Genomic DNA, 18246 nt, shown 5'->3' with positions numbered 1-18246 from the left:
ACCTGTGTGTAGGTCTAACGTAAACTCCGAAGAACTGACTGAGGTAAAACTCAAATGTGCTCTAAGTCTAAAATGCCAGCTTTGTAGAGAGGACTATGTTTTGGCATCAACGAAATGTATGAATCAAGGTAAGATTCCATCCCATGGTGATATCTCGTGCCTATTTATAATCCAGCCGGTCCTTTTGCTTTTTCTACATCTCATCATTGCAGGTGATCAGGCATGAGTTGAGCGTAGACGGAACTCTTGATTTCAATTTTACCGATTCCGGGACCTCCGTATCAAACCAAGTGCATCTACAGTCAGCGTCGCCGGGTTCACGATCATGGGTTCACTGAGCTCTGCCAGTACTGTTCGTAGATGGTACAGTTCGACGGCAGACAACACATGCTGACTGGATATATGGCGTAACGTGGCCTAGAGTAGCGATCGATCAGTCTGGCTGCCAGAGCCGCCGGGCCCAACGAAATGAAACCGTCCAGCTCGTAAATGCATTGTGTCTTTCGTGGGCATGAATAATCGTGAAAACACCCGTCATGTTTATGATCCACGCCAACGACAAACTTACCTATATACCCATCCTCCCGCGCACGCGTCCGAAGTGTATACCGCATTATCTAGAATCATCTAGGAAGCAGCAAGCAATGTACCGACTCGCGGAATTACCGACCCCTTTTTCGGCGCACAGCGCAACGGACTGACAGCGCGCTTATCTAAGTCTATCACCTACTCAGAAAGCAAAGCCAATCACCGAAGTTGGCCTGTTGAGCCTTATTGGCCTATTGGCAACGTTAAACTTTGTCTCTTTAACAAAACAACAAACCAGGAAAAGGTTGCCTTTTTAGAAAAAAAAAACGTACAGAGAAACAGAAAGTTACTGAGACGCACAGTTATAAGAACAGGCCTCGGAAAGGGTAATCGAGAGCATGGTCGATATTCTGTATTTAGCCAGGACATGATTCTGCCAACAGTCAATCTTACTGGACGCATTCAGAGAAGCAGTTCGAATTGGCCACTGTCTACGGCGGATCATAATATAATAAACAATACCGCGCGGAACCTACCGCGGCTTCGAGCTCTAAGCTTCTAGGCGTGGTGTTCATAGAAAACATATATAGTACCTTTATGATTAGCAGTAAAAAGAAAACATTATTATTGCTCAGACGTCGTAGCAAGCCTCACGACACGAAATGTAAATAATCATTTTTGTATTGCCTCATCCGTCTTCTCTAAATAGGTGTCGCATGCTGTTCTTTATACCTCTGTTTACTAAAGCTGGAAAGCAATTGCACGCCGCGCCGCAGAATGTTGATTCAAAAAGCACCCATAGCTGGAGAACAATTGCGACGAAGGCCGTGCTAGAAATCATGTCAAAACCATTATATGTATGTTCATATACAAGTGGAATACACACACTATACGTGGAAATAACGAAGCTACCTGTTTATTATTACTCCTATATTAGCTAGTACTATGACGTCATTAAAGTACTATTGTACGGGCAAAGCAGCCAGATGAATGGAGACAGACGGCTACTACCTCCCACCCCCAGCCCTTCTCCTCTTTCTATAGCTCACTGTCGCCCATTTCAAAATGTGTTGAAATAATCCCGTTGTTTTTCCTTGTTTGGTTACTACCTTTCATACAGGCTTCCGGTGCTTCCGTTTATTGCTTAGTGGGATATTTAGTCATAACATATGGTCTTCGTTAGCCAATGACCCTATATTGATATTAAGGTTGTTTAAATAGCTGTTAACGAACGATAACGCGCTAAGCCAAGTACGTTTCGGTGGTTCGAATCTTCGGCCCTAACGGGATGAACGCAGAGCAGCTCTCTCTATATATTACATTGTATTTTGCTCTTCGAAAGAGTCTATCAAGACGATATACGAGTCGACGCAGTACACTCCTCAGTCATACAAGCAACTATGACATTGATATATAGATATATCTACAAGTGATATGTATAAAAACAAAATAGATATATACATAATCTGTAGACAAACATATATGTATCCGGATAAATTGCATTGCCTGCTTCGTCAGCTATCCGTGCGCTCATTCAGTGTTTTGTTGTTGTGGTCCGTGTAAGTTCAACTACCAAACGTAAAAATGACAGGACAGTGCATCATATGACACGATCAGGGCGATGGTACTGACTACGATGATATGATTGAGGGGTGCGGCGATAAGGGTGCGTAACACGCTACGAAGAAACGCTTATAGTATATATTCGTTCAGCGCACACACACCAATAATATTTTTCCCTTTTTTTAATTGAAGGACAACAAATGGCCGACTGATAACGTCCTATCTATCCAAACTAGCACTCGTAAATGATATAAAATTTGCGGTACGACAAACTGATCGACTATAGTAGCTAAATACATCGTCGCACAGATGACATGTAAAGACACATGTAAAGAACTGTTGTAGTCCACATGTCACCCGAAGTACGGTAAAATGGCTATGACCAATTAAATAATGATCAATGCACACAATGATTGCTAAATTAGACGGAGACATGTCTGTTTGAAAATGTTCGAAATGGCGTTCTATTTATCTTATAAACTTAATTATTACTTCTCGCCATACGTACCGCTAGCATATCTTTTAGATTTATTTGGCGGTTCGTCTGCATCGCACATTATGTAAGCGATGTCTGATTACACATGTGAACTCAGAAAACCCTGAAAGCCACTTGAGCACGTGTCGCTTGAAGCACTGATGCATCAAGACGCTTTCTCATAGATACATACATACATACATACATACATACACTCATATCCACACGCCTTCAGACACACACACAAACAAAAGTACGTAGTGGTATTGTTGCAACACACAAAAGTTAAGTAGAAAAAGTCAATGTATCGTTAGTCATCAAAAATAAATAATAGCCATATGAGGTTACAGCGGACCAACAGCGGAGTAGAGATCAGGAGTGATAGTCGTGGGAACTATCCACTCGATTACGTACTATGCCACTGCTGAAGATAATGATTATTACTGTTATTATAATCACTACTAATATCTGATTAGTAGAAATACTGTTACCGCTAGAATATTTGTCATTAGTATAATACCTGGTGGCCAGAAGTGCACGCCACTGGTTGGTCTTTAAAGGCATTGAATTTGTGTCTATAAATGGCGAATGCCACTAGCAAACTATAGAAAAGAGAGCACAATTATTCTGGTGGCTCGCTAGGCTAGGTCCGGGTACGCTATGTCGCACGCGTTAACCCTACACGCAGTTATGTATGATAAAACAAAAAAAAGTCTTCTTCATTCACAAAGGTTCGTAGGCTGACTTTGTCAACCACCATTACGCGGATCGTTCTGTCGGATCAGAGAGATTGCTAATTAAGAGTTGCCCTTATGTAGTTTGCAGAGCGCCCGCAAGTTACTTACTTTCTGGAAAGTTGCACGACAAACTCGCGGAAATCACCACATTTCCGTCGTACGCGTTTTTCAAAAACGGCGCTGAATAGTTGTGAGCAGTAAAACCATTTCGGAACAATTAGAGCGATATAAAGGTTCAAGTAAAACTTTTTTGTGAGATTTTGCAAGAGAAAAAAACGTTACATAGTCGTAATGCTACCTTTGAACATTCGACAGCGTAATTTCCAAACTAGGGATCAGCCTCAAAAGTGCGACCTAAATTTCTAAATGCCGGTACACACAGCCTCTGATCATTACCTAAGATAGGATATGACATTTGGAATAGGCTTCATGATGGCACTTGAGTGCGGATCGTATCAGGATACATCCCAGTCAACCATCTCCTGAGCGGCAGGTACGTCTATTTATCTCGGCAAAGATTTTCAGGTCGTCGGCGTATTCATCATATTTAATAGAGACATCCTCAAATAAAAACTTGAATGATCTTAACGGTGTATAGAAGAGGGCCCATGGAATTCCAAATCGAACCCCTGTAGAGGCTGTCAGAGTGTGTCCGGTTGTCATGTCGAAGGAACGATCTGTGAAATAGGTGCGACACCAGTCCATTACTTTGGGTCTCATCTGAGGGGCAGACAGCTTTAAGATGAATAACTTTCTGCGATCCATTGTCAGTGCACGAGAAATACATAGTGTATTATGATGATTTTCTTCCGAATGCCGAGTTGTGGATAATGTCCGGTAGTTGAGTGCAAGTTGACTCCTTTTACATAAACCCACGCTGATTCGGGTTTGGGAGTCCAGACGAGCATAGATGAAAGGACATGTGATCTATGATGATGGAAAATATAGACCCCCTGAATAATGGGACGATAGTTCTCAGCAACCACGCACTATCTCTTTTGTAGACCGGAATTATAATACTCCACCGAAAAGCTAAGGGTGATAATGTCATTTCGGAAGATAATTGTAACCAAAGTTAAAATACTCTCCCGAAATAATGAACGTAATATCTACAATAGTCGCCATTTCTATCTACTGTTGATTGATGTGAAGTTTGATAATAGACTCGGAATAAATGTGAAACGACAAGAAAATATTTGTATGTACAATCATGACGGGCCAAAAGATAATAAGAATTTTGCCGAAATATCAGCAGTTCGGTCTTCATCGCAGAAAGTATATAGGATATATACACACTAAAGACGCAGCGATCACTAGTCAGAGCTAATAATAAAGAAAAAAAAAAAAAAAAACCCTTTGAAAACGACACCACTGAGCGACCATCTCGTTAGACTACGAAACATTATACAAACGTCTGCTTCATATTTATTATCTCAGAAACTCGATATAAATGGAACAAAGAAAATGATGTCAGGTGTTCACGTGATGCTACCAAGGTTTAGACAATTGAAGGGGAAAGCTTCCTGTGACGCCACAAGGCGTCAACGACTGGTCAGAGACTTTAGCTGGAACAATGAGAAACTAACAAATGTTAATTGTCTATTTATCAAGAGCCGTTTTACCTAAAACAATATTATAATAATAATAATACATCTAACAAAGTAGAGATATATCTTTTGAATAACGCTACTTGGCGATTTGCGCCTCATTGTCATGTAAAAATGTTAAATATGAGCTTAAGAGCTCACTGAAGACAGTTTGACACGATCAATAGAGTGGAGCTAATATACGACCACTTGCTCAAAAGTGGCCAGCACAGAAAGCTAGCAAAGTAAAAGGTCAAAGAAGTAGCGAAATTGCTTTTGACATTGAAGTTACTTTTTAAGCAGTTCCCTTAGTAAGCAAGGATCAAGAGGCTCATTTAGCTGTCGCCATTTTGTTAACTGAGTGAGAAATACTATATTAGAGGATTTTATCGGCTCCTATTTTTCTATCGTCTGTTGATCTACGTTTCACATATTCCGCTTTTAATGGGTCTTAGTTTGCCTTATTCTTTAGGAGAAACTATCGTAAACGGGAAAAAAAGCCGCACAATTGAGAAGCTTTTTCTGATAACGAACTATACCACAGAAACTCGGATCTGTGGTTCGGTCGAACGCTTTGCTAATTCGGAAGTTCGAAGAGTTCAAAACTTAGAGCTATTTCAATTTAGGGAAAGTGGGCTATTTCAGTGACGAGCCGAGAGGGCGGTAAGGGCACTTAATGCAATTGTCACAAGAGCAACGGGCATTCTACTGTGCGAAAGATTATTAAAGGAAGACGAACTACATATACGGAACTCAGAGGACAACATGGCTGTCGTCTGTGTTCCATAGACCTGTTAAAAGAGAGGTGATTAAGGACAGCTGACATGAATTAATTACTCGTGCGCATTGCCATTGTAGTAGTTCCAAGATGGCCCATGCGTACCTTTCCCGAGATTTTTTAGTTTTTTTTTGGTTTATGTTAAGTGGTCTTTCCACACCTGTCACGAACAATGAAGGTTCGTACTACATAGCTCCATTTATCACCCGCATTGATAGAAGCGACACACTATTGTATTTTGGTGACTCTCCCGCTTTTGTTCAAACCAAGCAGTATCAGGCAACATAAATGTCTATCCTAAAATTTGTATAATTTCTCTATGAAGTTCTGCAATTTCCGCCGGATCTTTGCTGTCTGATGTGTTTATTCATAGCAAAAAGCTCTGGAATTTTTTCCTGAATCCTATTTTCTTAAGCATTTACAACAAATATGATAATTATAGTGGTGCTAGTACACGGCAACACTGTCTGGTGCATTAGCGTATACGTACGAGTTTACTCGCACCAAAAGGGTACATTGGACTGTACAGCTTTCGCAAACACAAGCGAAAGATCCTAAACCCAGAAAAAGACAGCATATCTCAAGGCATCATATGACTAATAGGTACGCAATCATTGGCGAATAATACTACGGCATTGGGTCCTGTAGATGCTCTGAGAGCCTGCTTTCCCCTCGTTTCGGCAGTTGTTTGCACTTACACGACATTTGCTTTCGATTAAACCACCGCCACTAGTACAGCAAGAATTAGGCTTACAAAAAAAAGGCTCTTTTAATTAAAAGTTTGATGTGTAAGTATTGTCCACATATACCGGCCTCACTTAAAGGCATGTGGCACTCTAAAGTGGGGCTCCAGCCGGTATTTTCTAACTGCAGTGGTACCTACTAAGTTGACATTTTCCTCTGTTTCTGATGATTTTAGGTTTTGCTTTAACTAATTATTTTGACTAAAAAGGGAAGACCACCGCGTGTGAACAGACGGAAGGGCAAATGTCTTGAAGGTTCGGCAGATGGAGACCTATTGCTAAAATTGAGACAAAAAATCTCTAGAGTTATCGACCAGGCATGGAGCTTCGAGCGCGGTTGGGAAGCTAAGGGTTGACATTTGCCCAGGGTTATTATCTAATGAGCTTCTTCGTTCAGAATAACCATATGGACATCTTTGTTCGAAGTGCATGAGACATAAACTGATTACATACAGGCACGTACACGTTAACATCACATGATACATGTGTAACATATATATATATATATATATATATATATAAATCTCTTTCAATCAGTCAGCACTTGTTTGTTATGGCTACATGAAAGGCTGCACCGTTCGCAAACTGCTTCAGATACTCGATGAATCTATAGCCGCTCCGGCGGCCACTCAGTACCGGCTCGATAATAGTGTCAAATCGACGACTTGGATATCATTGTTCATCTAGGTGTTGTATATGATTAGCACAGTTATCACAGCCAACACGCTACCAACGAGAGGGAAGCTAACGATTCCGTTATTACTATTATGGCTTCGATAGGAATACCGGACATATATCATTATATAGCATATATATTATTTTACGATATCAATGCCGATTGAGTGATCGCCTATATATATAACACTAATGCAGGCTATACGTCTATTGTCAATCTATATATACACTACAAAAAGCATATCGCGGTTACACACACACACACACATTATTCCTATATATATATATATATATATATATGTATATATATATATCGTGCAGTGGTATTCATGGCAGCCATCATCTACCAATGAGATACGTGTGTTAATTACTAATATTAATATTGTACGATTGTAAAATATGTGTAATGAAGAGCTAGAGATGATGATAATAATAGAGCGGCCATCACCACCATTGTTATTATGGTTACCATCAGGGCTCGTTATCTTTGTATCAGATGACGAGTAGATAGGAAAACAAGTTAAGACTATTATGGCGCTGGTCATAACGGTGTCACATAGAAAAACTTGCAGAAGACAACTACACAGAAGTATAAAAGATAAACTGAATAGCTCAAGGCGGTTGGCGCCGCTACACTGGCTGTCCACCCCACCGCCCCTACCGTTCGACACGTATGTATTTATTGTTATTACTACACATGATTAAAAATTGTGAAAACAAAGCAACGTTAAAAAAAAAGCCAGAAACTCAGATATACATCGTACTTCTGCATTAGATATCGGAGGAGAAATACGAATCTTTTTTTTCGAAGGCTGTGCGCTCGATTGAAAATCCGGGCGAAGGCAGACCGAGAGCTTGAAGTTCGGCTCGTGCTGGCAAGTCCAGCGAACGCCGAAGGACTAACGGCAATGACGAAAAATGAAATCGTTACGTACGATTAATCCCGCTGGTAACGAACGACATTGCTTCAGAGACGGCATCTGCCTTCGAATACCCGCTGGTCCATAGGTGAATGCGTGAGTGCTGATATTATTATTATTCGAAGGTCCGCATGGGCATGACGATGTGAATGAGACAACCATCCGCACACGAAACAACCCAACTGAATGAGTGTGAAGATCAATATCAAACGAACATGACACACTAGAGAGTAATACATGAAAGAAATAAGATGTGATCGAAAGAGGAAGACAAAATCGATGCGGACAGAGATCGCTAACTTGAAATAGGATTTGATATAAACAGAACCAACGTCGTGCTGATGCTAAGTAGGTAATAAAAGATGTTGAAGACACAAAATGGTGAGAAACGTGGCGGCGCCATCGTTCAGCGTCGATGGAGAACGAGAGAGTATCATTATTATATCTTGTACTCATACTGCAGCTGGTTTTAATTGTAAAGACGATCACTAGGCCTTCATTATAGGATGCGATGATCAGCAGGTCGATCAGTTGACAGGCCAATCAGGCACAGGGAAGCAGCGAGGGAGAATCTAAGCTACTCAAAGATGCTACAACGACGATGATTCAGGTCTAGGCCTTCCTGCGCAGTTAGGTCTATTGGAAGGCAACAGACGCGAACAATTCAATGCAACACAAAATACAAGATGAATAGTCAACAGGTCGACGACGGATGTAAGAAAACTACACAGTGACGATGACGATATAATTACGGTGCTGCTGCTGAAGACGATGATGATACATTATTTTTGTAAATAAATGGCAATCTACTGAGTTACCATCACCATTCTAAGTGCTGAACTTCTTTATCCACTGGCTGGTTGACAGTTAGCTATCGAGTGAACTGCTGTGCTAACCCGATATAAGGCGCCTTTCTAATTAGATTTGCTAGCACTGCGATGCTTCCCATACGGAATGTTCATAGTATACTTGTACGGGACATTTTTCTGTTTTCCAGATATATTTTGGATACAGATGCTACTTTGAAAAATAATGAACTTCTTCTCTTTTGCAAGCGCCCTTTTTTCAGCTGTTCAGCCATTTTACTTCTAGTCAACAGTACTATAAAGCCGAACGGTGCGTTCGAGATATATTCTACCGGAGCAGAACAACTGTACAGAAATACAAAGCTTATGCCTTTTGGACATGATTCAATCTCAACTGGGCCATATCATTCATCTTGACTAAGAAAATTGCTCCTCTAAGCCTTTATAGTGAACACAGAGCATCTCGAGATACTCTGAGGTTATTGAGAAAAAGGTGTCCCGTGAAGTATGCTTCAACACTAAAATGCAAGGCGTTGCTTCATTGCAGGAACAGCTCACTAAAGTCTAGTCAAATAAAAAGGTCAGCAAACCATCCTGGTCATGTTCAAGTCGGTGGCGCAGATCTCGACTGAGGCAGGCTTTTCCTGGCTTAGCAATTTGCTCCTCTGTTCTTTCCTTCTTACTTTTCACTGTTTTTTCTAACTGTAGAAATTTACTTCGGAAAGATTGCGGCCTCTGCAGGGTAATGTCTCAAACGAATAGTACTGACCTATTCACAATTTGAGTACACGCACTAAAGTACAATTCAAATCTTCGTCATCACCACTTCAGCTCAGCTGAGTATTTTAGTTATGCGAAATTCGAATGTTTACCTAGAATTCAATGTAAAAGTACTGCGGACGTTCCGAATCGAAAAATCTAGTTTGTACAGGATCGTAGGCAGCAAAATTGCTTTGATCGAGCCTCTCAAGCTGAGTAGTCCAAATAGAACATCAAAAGAAAACAAATTTCAAGTTATTTTGACTTCACAAACATTCAATTATTCAGAAGTTTTCATAAGAAAAGGCGAAGAAATTTCGCGCATCCAGGTAGAATGGGAAGCTATGTGCTGGTTTTGTCGGTGGAAATAGCTGACCCCGACAACTGTAAATTAGAAAGTAAATGAGCACCTGATAAGTCCGTTCGTACTTCGCAACCTACAAATGAAATTCTTCACTGGTACAGAGGGTCGATAATGAAGTGAGTACCAGATAAGCTGGTTTGCAAAATTCTTTCATACTTTAAACGTAGCAAAAAATAGTTGCCCATCTAATACTTGCATGGCCGTTATCATTGTTGTCCAAACTCATACGATAAATTTAACAGCATTAAACGTTACTTATGATGTCCAAGTCATGTTCAACGTAAGATCAATCAACAAAAAACTTGCGAGATATCTGCGTAATCAACTCGATGTTCAGTAACCTAATAGTATCAGAACGCAAACGCCTAAACAATGGCAATGATACTGAAGAGAAGAAGAGTACTTAACGCGCTTCAGCTTATCTACGCTTTTTGTTGACTTTCTCTTCCTGGAGGGGTGTAGATGTTGTAGCCGGCGAATGTGAAAGTAACAACTAGCAAGTAATCCGTTACACGTACCTACGGCTCGCTATAACTTTAGGAAGTGCCACCTCTTCGACTAAAGCGTCTAACCTTCTGAAGGAAGACGCCTAATCGTCAAAACCTTATCTAGCGGATTATTGGAATTAGGCTTATTTGAAGGCATCCTTTTTTAGCTACGCAAAATAGCCGAGTATGCTACAAGATTCAGACCGGCTTACACGGCGTTGTAAACTATCTATTATAGTTTACAGTTTATTAAAGTGCTCATATTTTTGTTTTTTATATAAATATATGTGTGTTTGTCAATGTTAAAGCACTAGTGGTGATATAACGCTTTCACCCATCTATTCAAACTATACGTCGAAGATTGATAAACTTACTACGTTTGTACGCGATGTAGATGAATGGACTATTTAAAGGAGATTTGAATTATTCAAAAATGAATTTTGTCTTAATTCGGTAATTGATCTTATGCACTCGTACAGCATCACAGCGTTCAGGCCTTCTTAATCATCGGGCTATACAACCAGACGTCTAATTGGATCTTAAATTTCTGCTAGCCAGACCGTATTGAGAACCTAAACGATCCAATCAGAGATAGGCCGTATAAATTAAACTGCAACCTAGATACAGGTTTATCATTTTTATCTATTCATTTATTACATTTATTCCATTTGTAATAGAATTTTTATACTTAGCGGCACGCCAAAGGGTAATTATGGGAAAGCCAGTGTTCCATGCTAGGTGATGATACATAAAACGTGGAATAGAAAACCTCCATGATTGAGGAATCAATTTTTTTAACGTGAAACATGAAATCACTGACTGACTGAGTGACATAGTTAGTTGTTCGTAAAGTTATTAATGAAGCCACCCTCAGTTAGTTTATGACTACCTCGCATAATGTTCTCCCACTCGAAGTTTTTTTTTTACTTATTCATTTGCGTAAGTAGACTGTAGAGCCTTTTGCAAAAGACTTCCAATGAAGATAAAAGCGTTAAAGCTAATATAAATCTTAGGGGCGGCTACCCCATACTCTTTCCAAGAAACGAAACGAGCAATTCAGCACCCTAACATTAGCCCGTTTAAATTGTTATTATATTTTTTAATAGTCAATGGTGTTCAGTTTAGATAATCGAGTCATATCTAAGCTGTTATCTATTATGTATATTAATCAAACTAAAATAAGACATGATCGTTCGTATTAGATGTACGCAGTAAAGCCCGCACACCTTTTACTAGGCTTATCTTTCAATTATCTACCTCTCCTTTGATGTAAGATGAAATATTATCTGTAAACGTTGGCACTATTATATTATATATAGTACACGACAATTTTATACAGGTACTTAGAGAAGCAATTGAAATTTGTACCCCCTCCCCCGGAAGCAAAAAAAACCGGACCACGTAAAGCTAAAAATAAAAATGTTTATGAATACAAAATTTTGGCCGCCGCAATAAAATTGTAGTACCTCATTGAAACACTAACGATGCAATAGCTACCCAGTTTAGCTATAACATACGTTGCAATGCTACCGTTCGTTTGTATGCATATATATATATATATATATATATATATATATAATTTCCCTGGGGTCAAGTTTTCATGGTTACGGTACAATTAATAGTTAGTTCTCATTGTATTCTCTGTAATGAATCCCCCACAAATCGTTCTGCCAGCTGCTAGTGCTCAGAGGAAGAACTGTTAGTGCACGATTGACGATGAACAGCCTAAGAAGTGCCAAGAAGTTTTTTGTATCGATGCACTTTGCGGGGCGCTATTTGTCCACAGGCCAAGTTTCCTCCGTATCCTGGGGCAGTACAAAATGTTTTGTAACTCATACTTTGTATCTTCAATGGTGGCAATTCGAAAATCTCAGCGAGACCTTGAGCTTCCGGACCCTGCCCTAATTACGACATTCGCATATCCAATACGGCAATATCCATATTCAATCCGCGAAGGGACTCAAGATGAGACAGTCGTTTTATAGTTCGGTGTTGTTGTTGTGATTTGTGGCGTTTGATGACTGTGGCTTTGTTGTTCGGCTAAGGTACTTCAGGATGCTATCCTTCATTGACAATGGCGAGCTCGTTGGAGAGTACCTAAGGGCAAGAAGACAACTAGCATCAGCATTGTTGATACGTAATTCTACTGAACATGTGTAGGTTTTCTCTCGTACTCATCCATATCATCTTAATGGTCCTAGATTCACTCTGATTTTGGGATACCTTTTGTTAACCCAAATATATGAAGTATTTGACTACTACCCATGAAGATGAATACATGAGATTTGATCAACTGGGATTTTTTAACCGTATAAAAACCTGTGACCCACAGGCTCTCACAACAGATTGTTCTAAAACTAAAGTCAATTATTTCTTAATGAACAAAGGAACGTGTGTCATACAAGTTCTATACTTTCAAACATTACCCTACGGTTATGAGTTATAAAAAGAATTGCTTTTCTAGGTAAATTCAGGGAGAAAAGTCAATTGCATCAGCGATATGAGGTAATGTGTTCCATTCGATAAGTTTTCGTTCGCCGCTTAAGTAGAAATGGGTCATTTATTCTGGTTTTAACCTTATATCTAAGCTATTATCTATTATGTATATCAATCAAACTATCGTTACGGCTTATCGTTAAGGCACTATCGTTAAGGCTTGCGTATACTATGAGTTTCCACAACGAAAACGGTAATGTTAGCAGGTGTGCATTCGTCAACTCGATACAACATACATGAATTCGTCCTTCTAGCTTACAAGTAGATCGTAAACCTTAATATTATACATTTGTGGGAGTCACATGATCCCCCCCCCCATTTCTTTGTTGAAAGCTGCTAAAAAGATTTTTATATAGGCATACCATTGCCGAAAAACTATCTTTGCTACAACCTATCTACCAGCCTGGTTGTACCTTTCAACGGGAATCCCATTTCGATCAACAATAAACTTTGTGAAGTTCCATTTGATTCCGTCGTAGATCAGGCCGCCTTGTCGTTCCTTAAGGAAGCGCCATAAAGGTTCAGCGTTTGCACCATTCACCTGAAACACAAATGTGACGTTAATGAATTTTAAAGCAATTTCGAATGTGTGGCTGAAATATCACAGAGGTAATGAAGTATATCGACGAATAGTCATCCCTGTAACTCCAATTATCTAACTTCAAATACCGTCTACAGGTTCGTGATGATTATATGCGGAACCAACTAAATAGGCAGAAATAGAGACTAAACTAACTATTAGTGAATGAATGAACGAACGAAGATCGAGAATAGTACTTCCGATCGAAGAAATGGTAGGTTATGACTTACATTAATTTTGGCAAACATGTCAAAGTTGACGGAATATGTTTCACGAGCAAAAGTTTTAATTTGTTCATTGGTTTCCAGTTCTTGGCCGGCGAATTGGTCCGAAGGGAATCCCAGAACACGAAAACCGCGAAAACCTAGCTCCTGAAAAAGAAGCGATGTTAGATATTTGAGCTTACACATTTCTTGTGGAAAATTACGGGAATTATGCGCTGTCAAGTAATATCTCAGTCATTATAGCTCTAGATAGACACCGTTTGTCCCGTTCTATATATAGCGCAAGCAAACGTATTGTAACATGTAACAGGTCCCTACCAATAAGCTAACGATAACTAAGTACGCTTTACTGGATTACAAATGGTGCCACCGAACCTTGGAAAGTTTTCTACTAATATGCCTATATTTTTGGAATTAGCGAGTGAATGAACTGAGAAATTAGCAACTTGGTTGTTTCTTAGTGCAGATTTGTGTAGCTTATAGCTAATACAATGCGTTTTATAGGGCTATAACAGGAGGTCATCACACCTTTAAGGCATACAACACCCTACAACGCGTCCTCATCTGGCGATGTGAAGGCAGTTTAAAAAACATACCCGGTTCTTCCTTACACCTTGCTGACACACAACGATATTCCGTGTGCTCTTATTATAGTTGATACCTGACTTCAGTGCAATATAAACTGTCATTGATTTTTTTAATTCACCACACTGAGGCTGAAACGAAAAATTTCTTCACAGCGTTTCCTCTTACTGTCATCTGAGCTCTTTATAAGCTTAAAATAGGTTCTGACTACACATGACGCCGCTAGTCCTAAAAAGCACTCCGTGTAGCTTAAACCTTAGTAGGTTGTACCGTCATATAATCTAAAAATGAATCATATAGGCTTTACTGTAGGTAGGTGATGTTCCGTTTCCAGAGGTTGTTATACACACACGAGTGGTCTATCTCCGGTATGGACTTATCTATCTATATATAGTTGATTTCAATACAGTTCTATAGATGATGCGCGTAGTCCATCGGACTGTTGCGCTACAAGTCTGCAAAAACTGTCGAGCTGCCTGCATATCGAAAGCGCATTTTGTTGTCCTTATTGCTCCTTGATTGATTCACGGCCCACTGAATTGACTTTTTTGTCTATTCATTGATAAGCAATTGAATGTTTTACGTCGTTATTAATTAGTAGATACTAATGGCGTGCATCATTTACGCAGGATATAGTTTTCCTTTTTCTGAATATAAGATAATTAAGTTAAGTGATCTCTTGACCTTATATTTATGAAAGTGAGATAAGGTTTCAAAATCTTTTCTTAACTAATACAAAAAAAAAACTAAAAAAATAACGTTGACTGCTTCGATAAAACGACTTTTAAATGTAGATATATATATATATATATACATTTTTTTTTTTTTTTTTTTGCACATATACACAATTTGCCAAGTGGAAACAGCATCGCAACAGCTGGCGAAAAGCTTATCGGCACACACTCGATAGCAATGGACGGAGTAAAATCTCAATAATGTATAAACAAATGTCTCCTCATATTCTCAGAGGAATATATCCAAGTATGTCCTCGTCTGAGTCTAGCGATAAAGCATTTCAAAGCTCTGCTCGATTTGAAGAAGTCACAATTAAGAGTACTGGTAGATAAGGGGAAAGGCTGTAAAGGTGGACGAACAAAGTTTTTTTACTTGAAAAGTAGGCAAGTGAGAGTAAGGCGAAACACACGTTACGATTCGTTTATGATTCTCTAATGGAATAACAACTTGGATCGTCCACAGTCGAATGGATGATCGAAGACGCTCCGAAACTACTGGCCACCAATAGCCTGTTCGCGAGTATCAAACTTCATCTGTGTATGCGTCCACTTCGTAGAATACAGGTTGTATACTAACGTGTAGCAACTTATGTTGAGATTTTTACCCATTTCAGTTGTACAACATACGCTACTCTGTCGTGATTCGAGACGAGAAGCTGCAACATTTCCGCGCTGGTCACATGCATTGTAATTGTGGTCAAGCAGAAGGTCGTACATGCGCCTACACAAACACCAAGTTCTTTTAGCACAGTTCCCACCTAGTAGCATATATGTTAGCAACCCATGTCAACAAGCTTGCGCCACTCATGGACATTTATAAATATTTTGGCAGCTCTAGGTTATAAGGCCATAATTATAGAAGCCAAGCTAAACATTTTGAACACATCTGAATAATCATAGTGCATATTCAGTTCTTCTAAATGGATAATGTTAATACAACCCCAGTACTCAGCCTAGAGGAAAACTACATCTCTTCCAAACCCAGAATTCTATTCATGCTCCGACCGTATACGCGTAGCAGTTACGTTTCGAAATTCGCAAGCGTACTATTATGCCTCGTTGCGGCCCCATAGAGGTACTGAAAGATTTACCTTTTGAAGAATCGTGAGCTCCTTGTAATTTCGATCAGTGAGTCCACACTCAGAAGCAAGATTGACGATGACCAGTACCATTCCTTTATATTTTGACATGGATACGTTGTTTCCTGTTACACACAATATTGCTCTACATTTACGAATCGTTATAAACGATCGTTGCTCTTTTTTCAGGCGCACAATAGCCTCTCTTCTGAATTCTCCTGAATGGCCAAATTATGTTGCAAGACCATTATCTTTTTCACAACAACCTAACTGCCGGCAAATACATAGCTCTACACGATGTTATACATGAACCAGTGGTTTAGCGAGATTGCTGCGCGTAAAACTCAAAGCATTTATTTATCTGTCCTATTAAAGGTGCCTTGTTATTTTTGACAACCACATTGTCGTAACTTACCATCGATGTCTTTTACGGTGAAGTCGTATACGGTCCCAGTTGGGGAGTCGTAACCTAGGCTATATCCGATCAAAAGCGTACCCAGCAGTGAGGAAACCAACAGGATCATAGCTATTCTTGGCGAAGGTCGCAGTTGTCTAAGCATTAAAAACATTTTTTGTTTACCTGTCCATCTCCATAGAACGTGTTAAGCTGTTCACAGTGTTCTTTGCCATTGTACACTTAATTATTATCAGCTCAGTAACACTAAGTAGTAAGGTACATATCAACAGACATAGAATTATTATATACACTTTTCGACATTTAGAACTCTATTGCGCGCTTTTTTCAGGTTTTATATACAGTGCACCGGTTAATGCAGACAATATGGACATATTCTGCACATCGCTGTTGCATAGCCAGATTTGAATTTGCTAGATTATTTGCATAGTACCTTATTGAGCAAGAGTCGACCCGCGTAAGAAGACGTTCGCAGAATGGCAAAAGGGAACATTTGAAATAGGTTGAAGGTGTAATAAACATGGCTGCCAAGCGATTTGTTGAAATATCAATTTTTGTTCACATACTACTATTTTAAAAAGAACTTAAAATATTTTTTTTCATATATATATATATATATATATATATATATATATATGTACTGAAAAACATCACCACTGTAGATATGTAGGAGAAAGCGTGTAACCCTTACGCATTACGAATTATTTTATCATATGCTCTAATCTTTGCTATTTATATGACGGATGGTAATTCTGATTTAGCTAAAGAGACGATCATAAATTAGTTAACATGAAATGTTCTGGCTATATATGTTAGTCGATACGTATAGGCTATGTGAACTATATCAGGTAGTGACCGAATTATAGTTCAGAGACGGGTAAGCAATCACGTCCTAAATAACAAGCCCAAATTTTCTTTTTCGAGTTAGTAATACCAGTAGGGTTGGTCAAAGGTATCCAAACCAATTAATCTTGTGGGTGTGCGAATTACCGGCCTTGGCAGCTTTCCTTTTTTAAAATAGATCTGAATCGACCTCCTATGCAAATTTTTCAAAGGAATGTGTATCAAATATACGATTCGAGTTCGTATCTTTATTAAGATAACTCACTGTATATTATTATTAACTTACATAAAATAATCGTTCGATCGCACCCTACCTCTGATCTGTTCACATCGACTAATCCACGTCACCACTATCCTGAACGCAGCGCAGTAAATAGATGTCACGCTCTATTTCCCGGCATCAAATATTTTTTTCTTCTTGATATTCCAGGCGTATTCTGGCGGCGTTTACCGACAGGCCAGCGAGCTTTTGACAATGTTCGAATGTCACACTGATCTCTCACAAGAAAGGGCGCCGGATATTACTGGGAAAGGGCATCACGGGGGGCGAAAGACAGTGACCAAACAGAGTGAACACTCTTGATGTCTGGGGTTGCAGCACGACAGAGATTGGGCATTTAAGCTGCTATGTTGGATTTTACTGGAAGTGGCGAATATAAGAAGTAAGGAGAAGAAATCAATAGCTGGAGGCTCGTATACACCGGGCATGCGGAGTTATCTTGGAAGGAATCTATAGACGAAGGGAAGAACTATTCGAGAAGGCGAACAATCAGGCCAAATGGACAGAGTTTATTTAAGGATCGAAAACAAAAAGTACAATGTTAACTGATACTGAAGGCTCTCGAAAATTTCTTGATGAATATTCATA

The 18246-nt window shown here is 39.4% G+C and overlaps 2 protein-coding genes across 5 annotated transcripts in view; one reads left to right on the top strand and one right to left on the bottom strand.

Annotated features, from left to right (window-relative positions):
• Nucleotides 1-8837, top strand: part of foxo (forkhead box, sub-group O) — a 99789-nt gene extending 90952 nt beyond the window's left edge. The window contains exon 5 of the mRNA XM_022789937.2: nucleotides 213-8837. Coding sequence (XP_022645672.1) covers nucleotides 213-338 — 126 coding nt within the window. The 3' untranslated portion in view covers nucleotides 339-8837. The remainder of the gene's footprint in view (nucleotides 1-212) is intronic.
• Nucleotides 8838-11044: 2207 nt separating this feature from the next.
• On the bottom strand, nucleotides 11045-17871 carry LOC111243815 (glutathione peroxidase-like). Of its 4 annotated transcripts, none has more exons than XM_086978589.1 (6): nucleotides 17665-17871; nucleotides 16536-16672; nucleotides 16133-16245; nucleotides 13729-13869; nucleotides 13332-13459; nucleotides 11045-12519 (listed from the first exon to the last, which is right to left on the bottom strand). In XM_086978589.1, exons 2-6 carry the CDS (start codon nucleotides 16642-16644, stop codon nucleotides 12402-12404), a joined length of 609 nt encoding a protein of 202 aa, XP_086834715.1. In that variant the 5' UTR covers nucleotides 16645-16672; nucleotides 17665-17871; the 3' UTR covers nucleotides 11045-12401. The 4 variants fall into 4 exon arrangements, with proteins under 4 accessions (XP_086834715.1, XP_022645688.1, XP_022645689.1 ...); XM_022789953.2 differs by having other exon boundaries at nucleotides 16536-16700; nucleotides 17693-17871; XM_022789954.2 differs by having other exon boundaries at nucleotides 17693-17870.
• Between the last annotated feature and the right edge of the window lie 375 nt (nucleotides 17872-18246).

This window comes from Varroa destructor, unplaced genomic scaffold, assembly GCF_002443255.2.
Source record: "Varroa destructor unplaced genomic scaffold, Vdes_3.0 BEIS01000002.1, whole genome shotgun sequence".
NCBI classification, from domain to species: domain Eukaryota; kingdom Metazoa; phylum Arthropoda; class Arachnida; order Mesostigmata; family Varroidae; genus Varroa; species Varroa destructor.
This window is presented reverse-complemented; position numbering and strand designations above follow the sequence as displayed.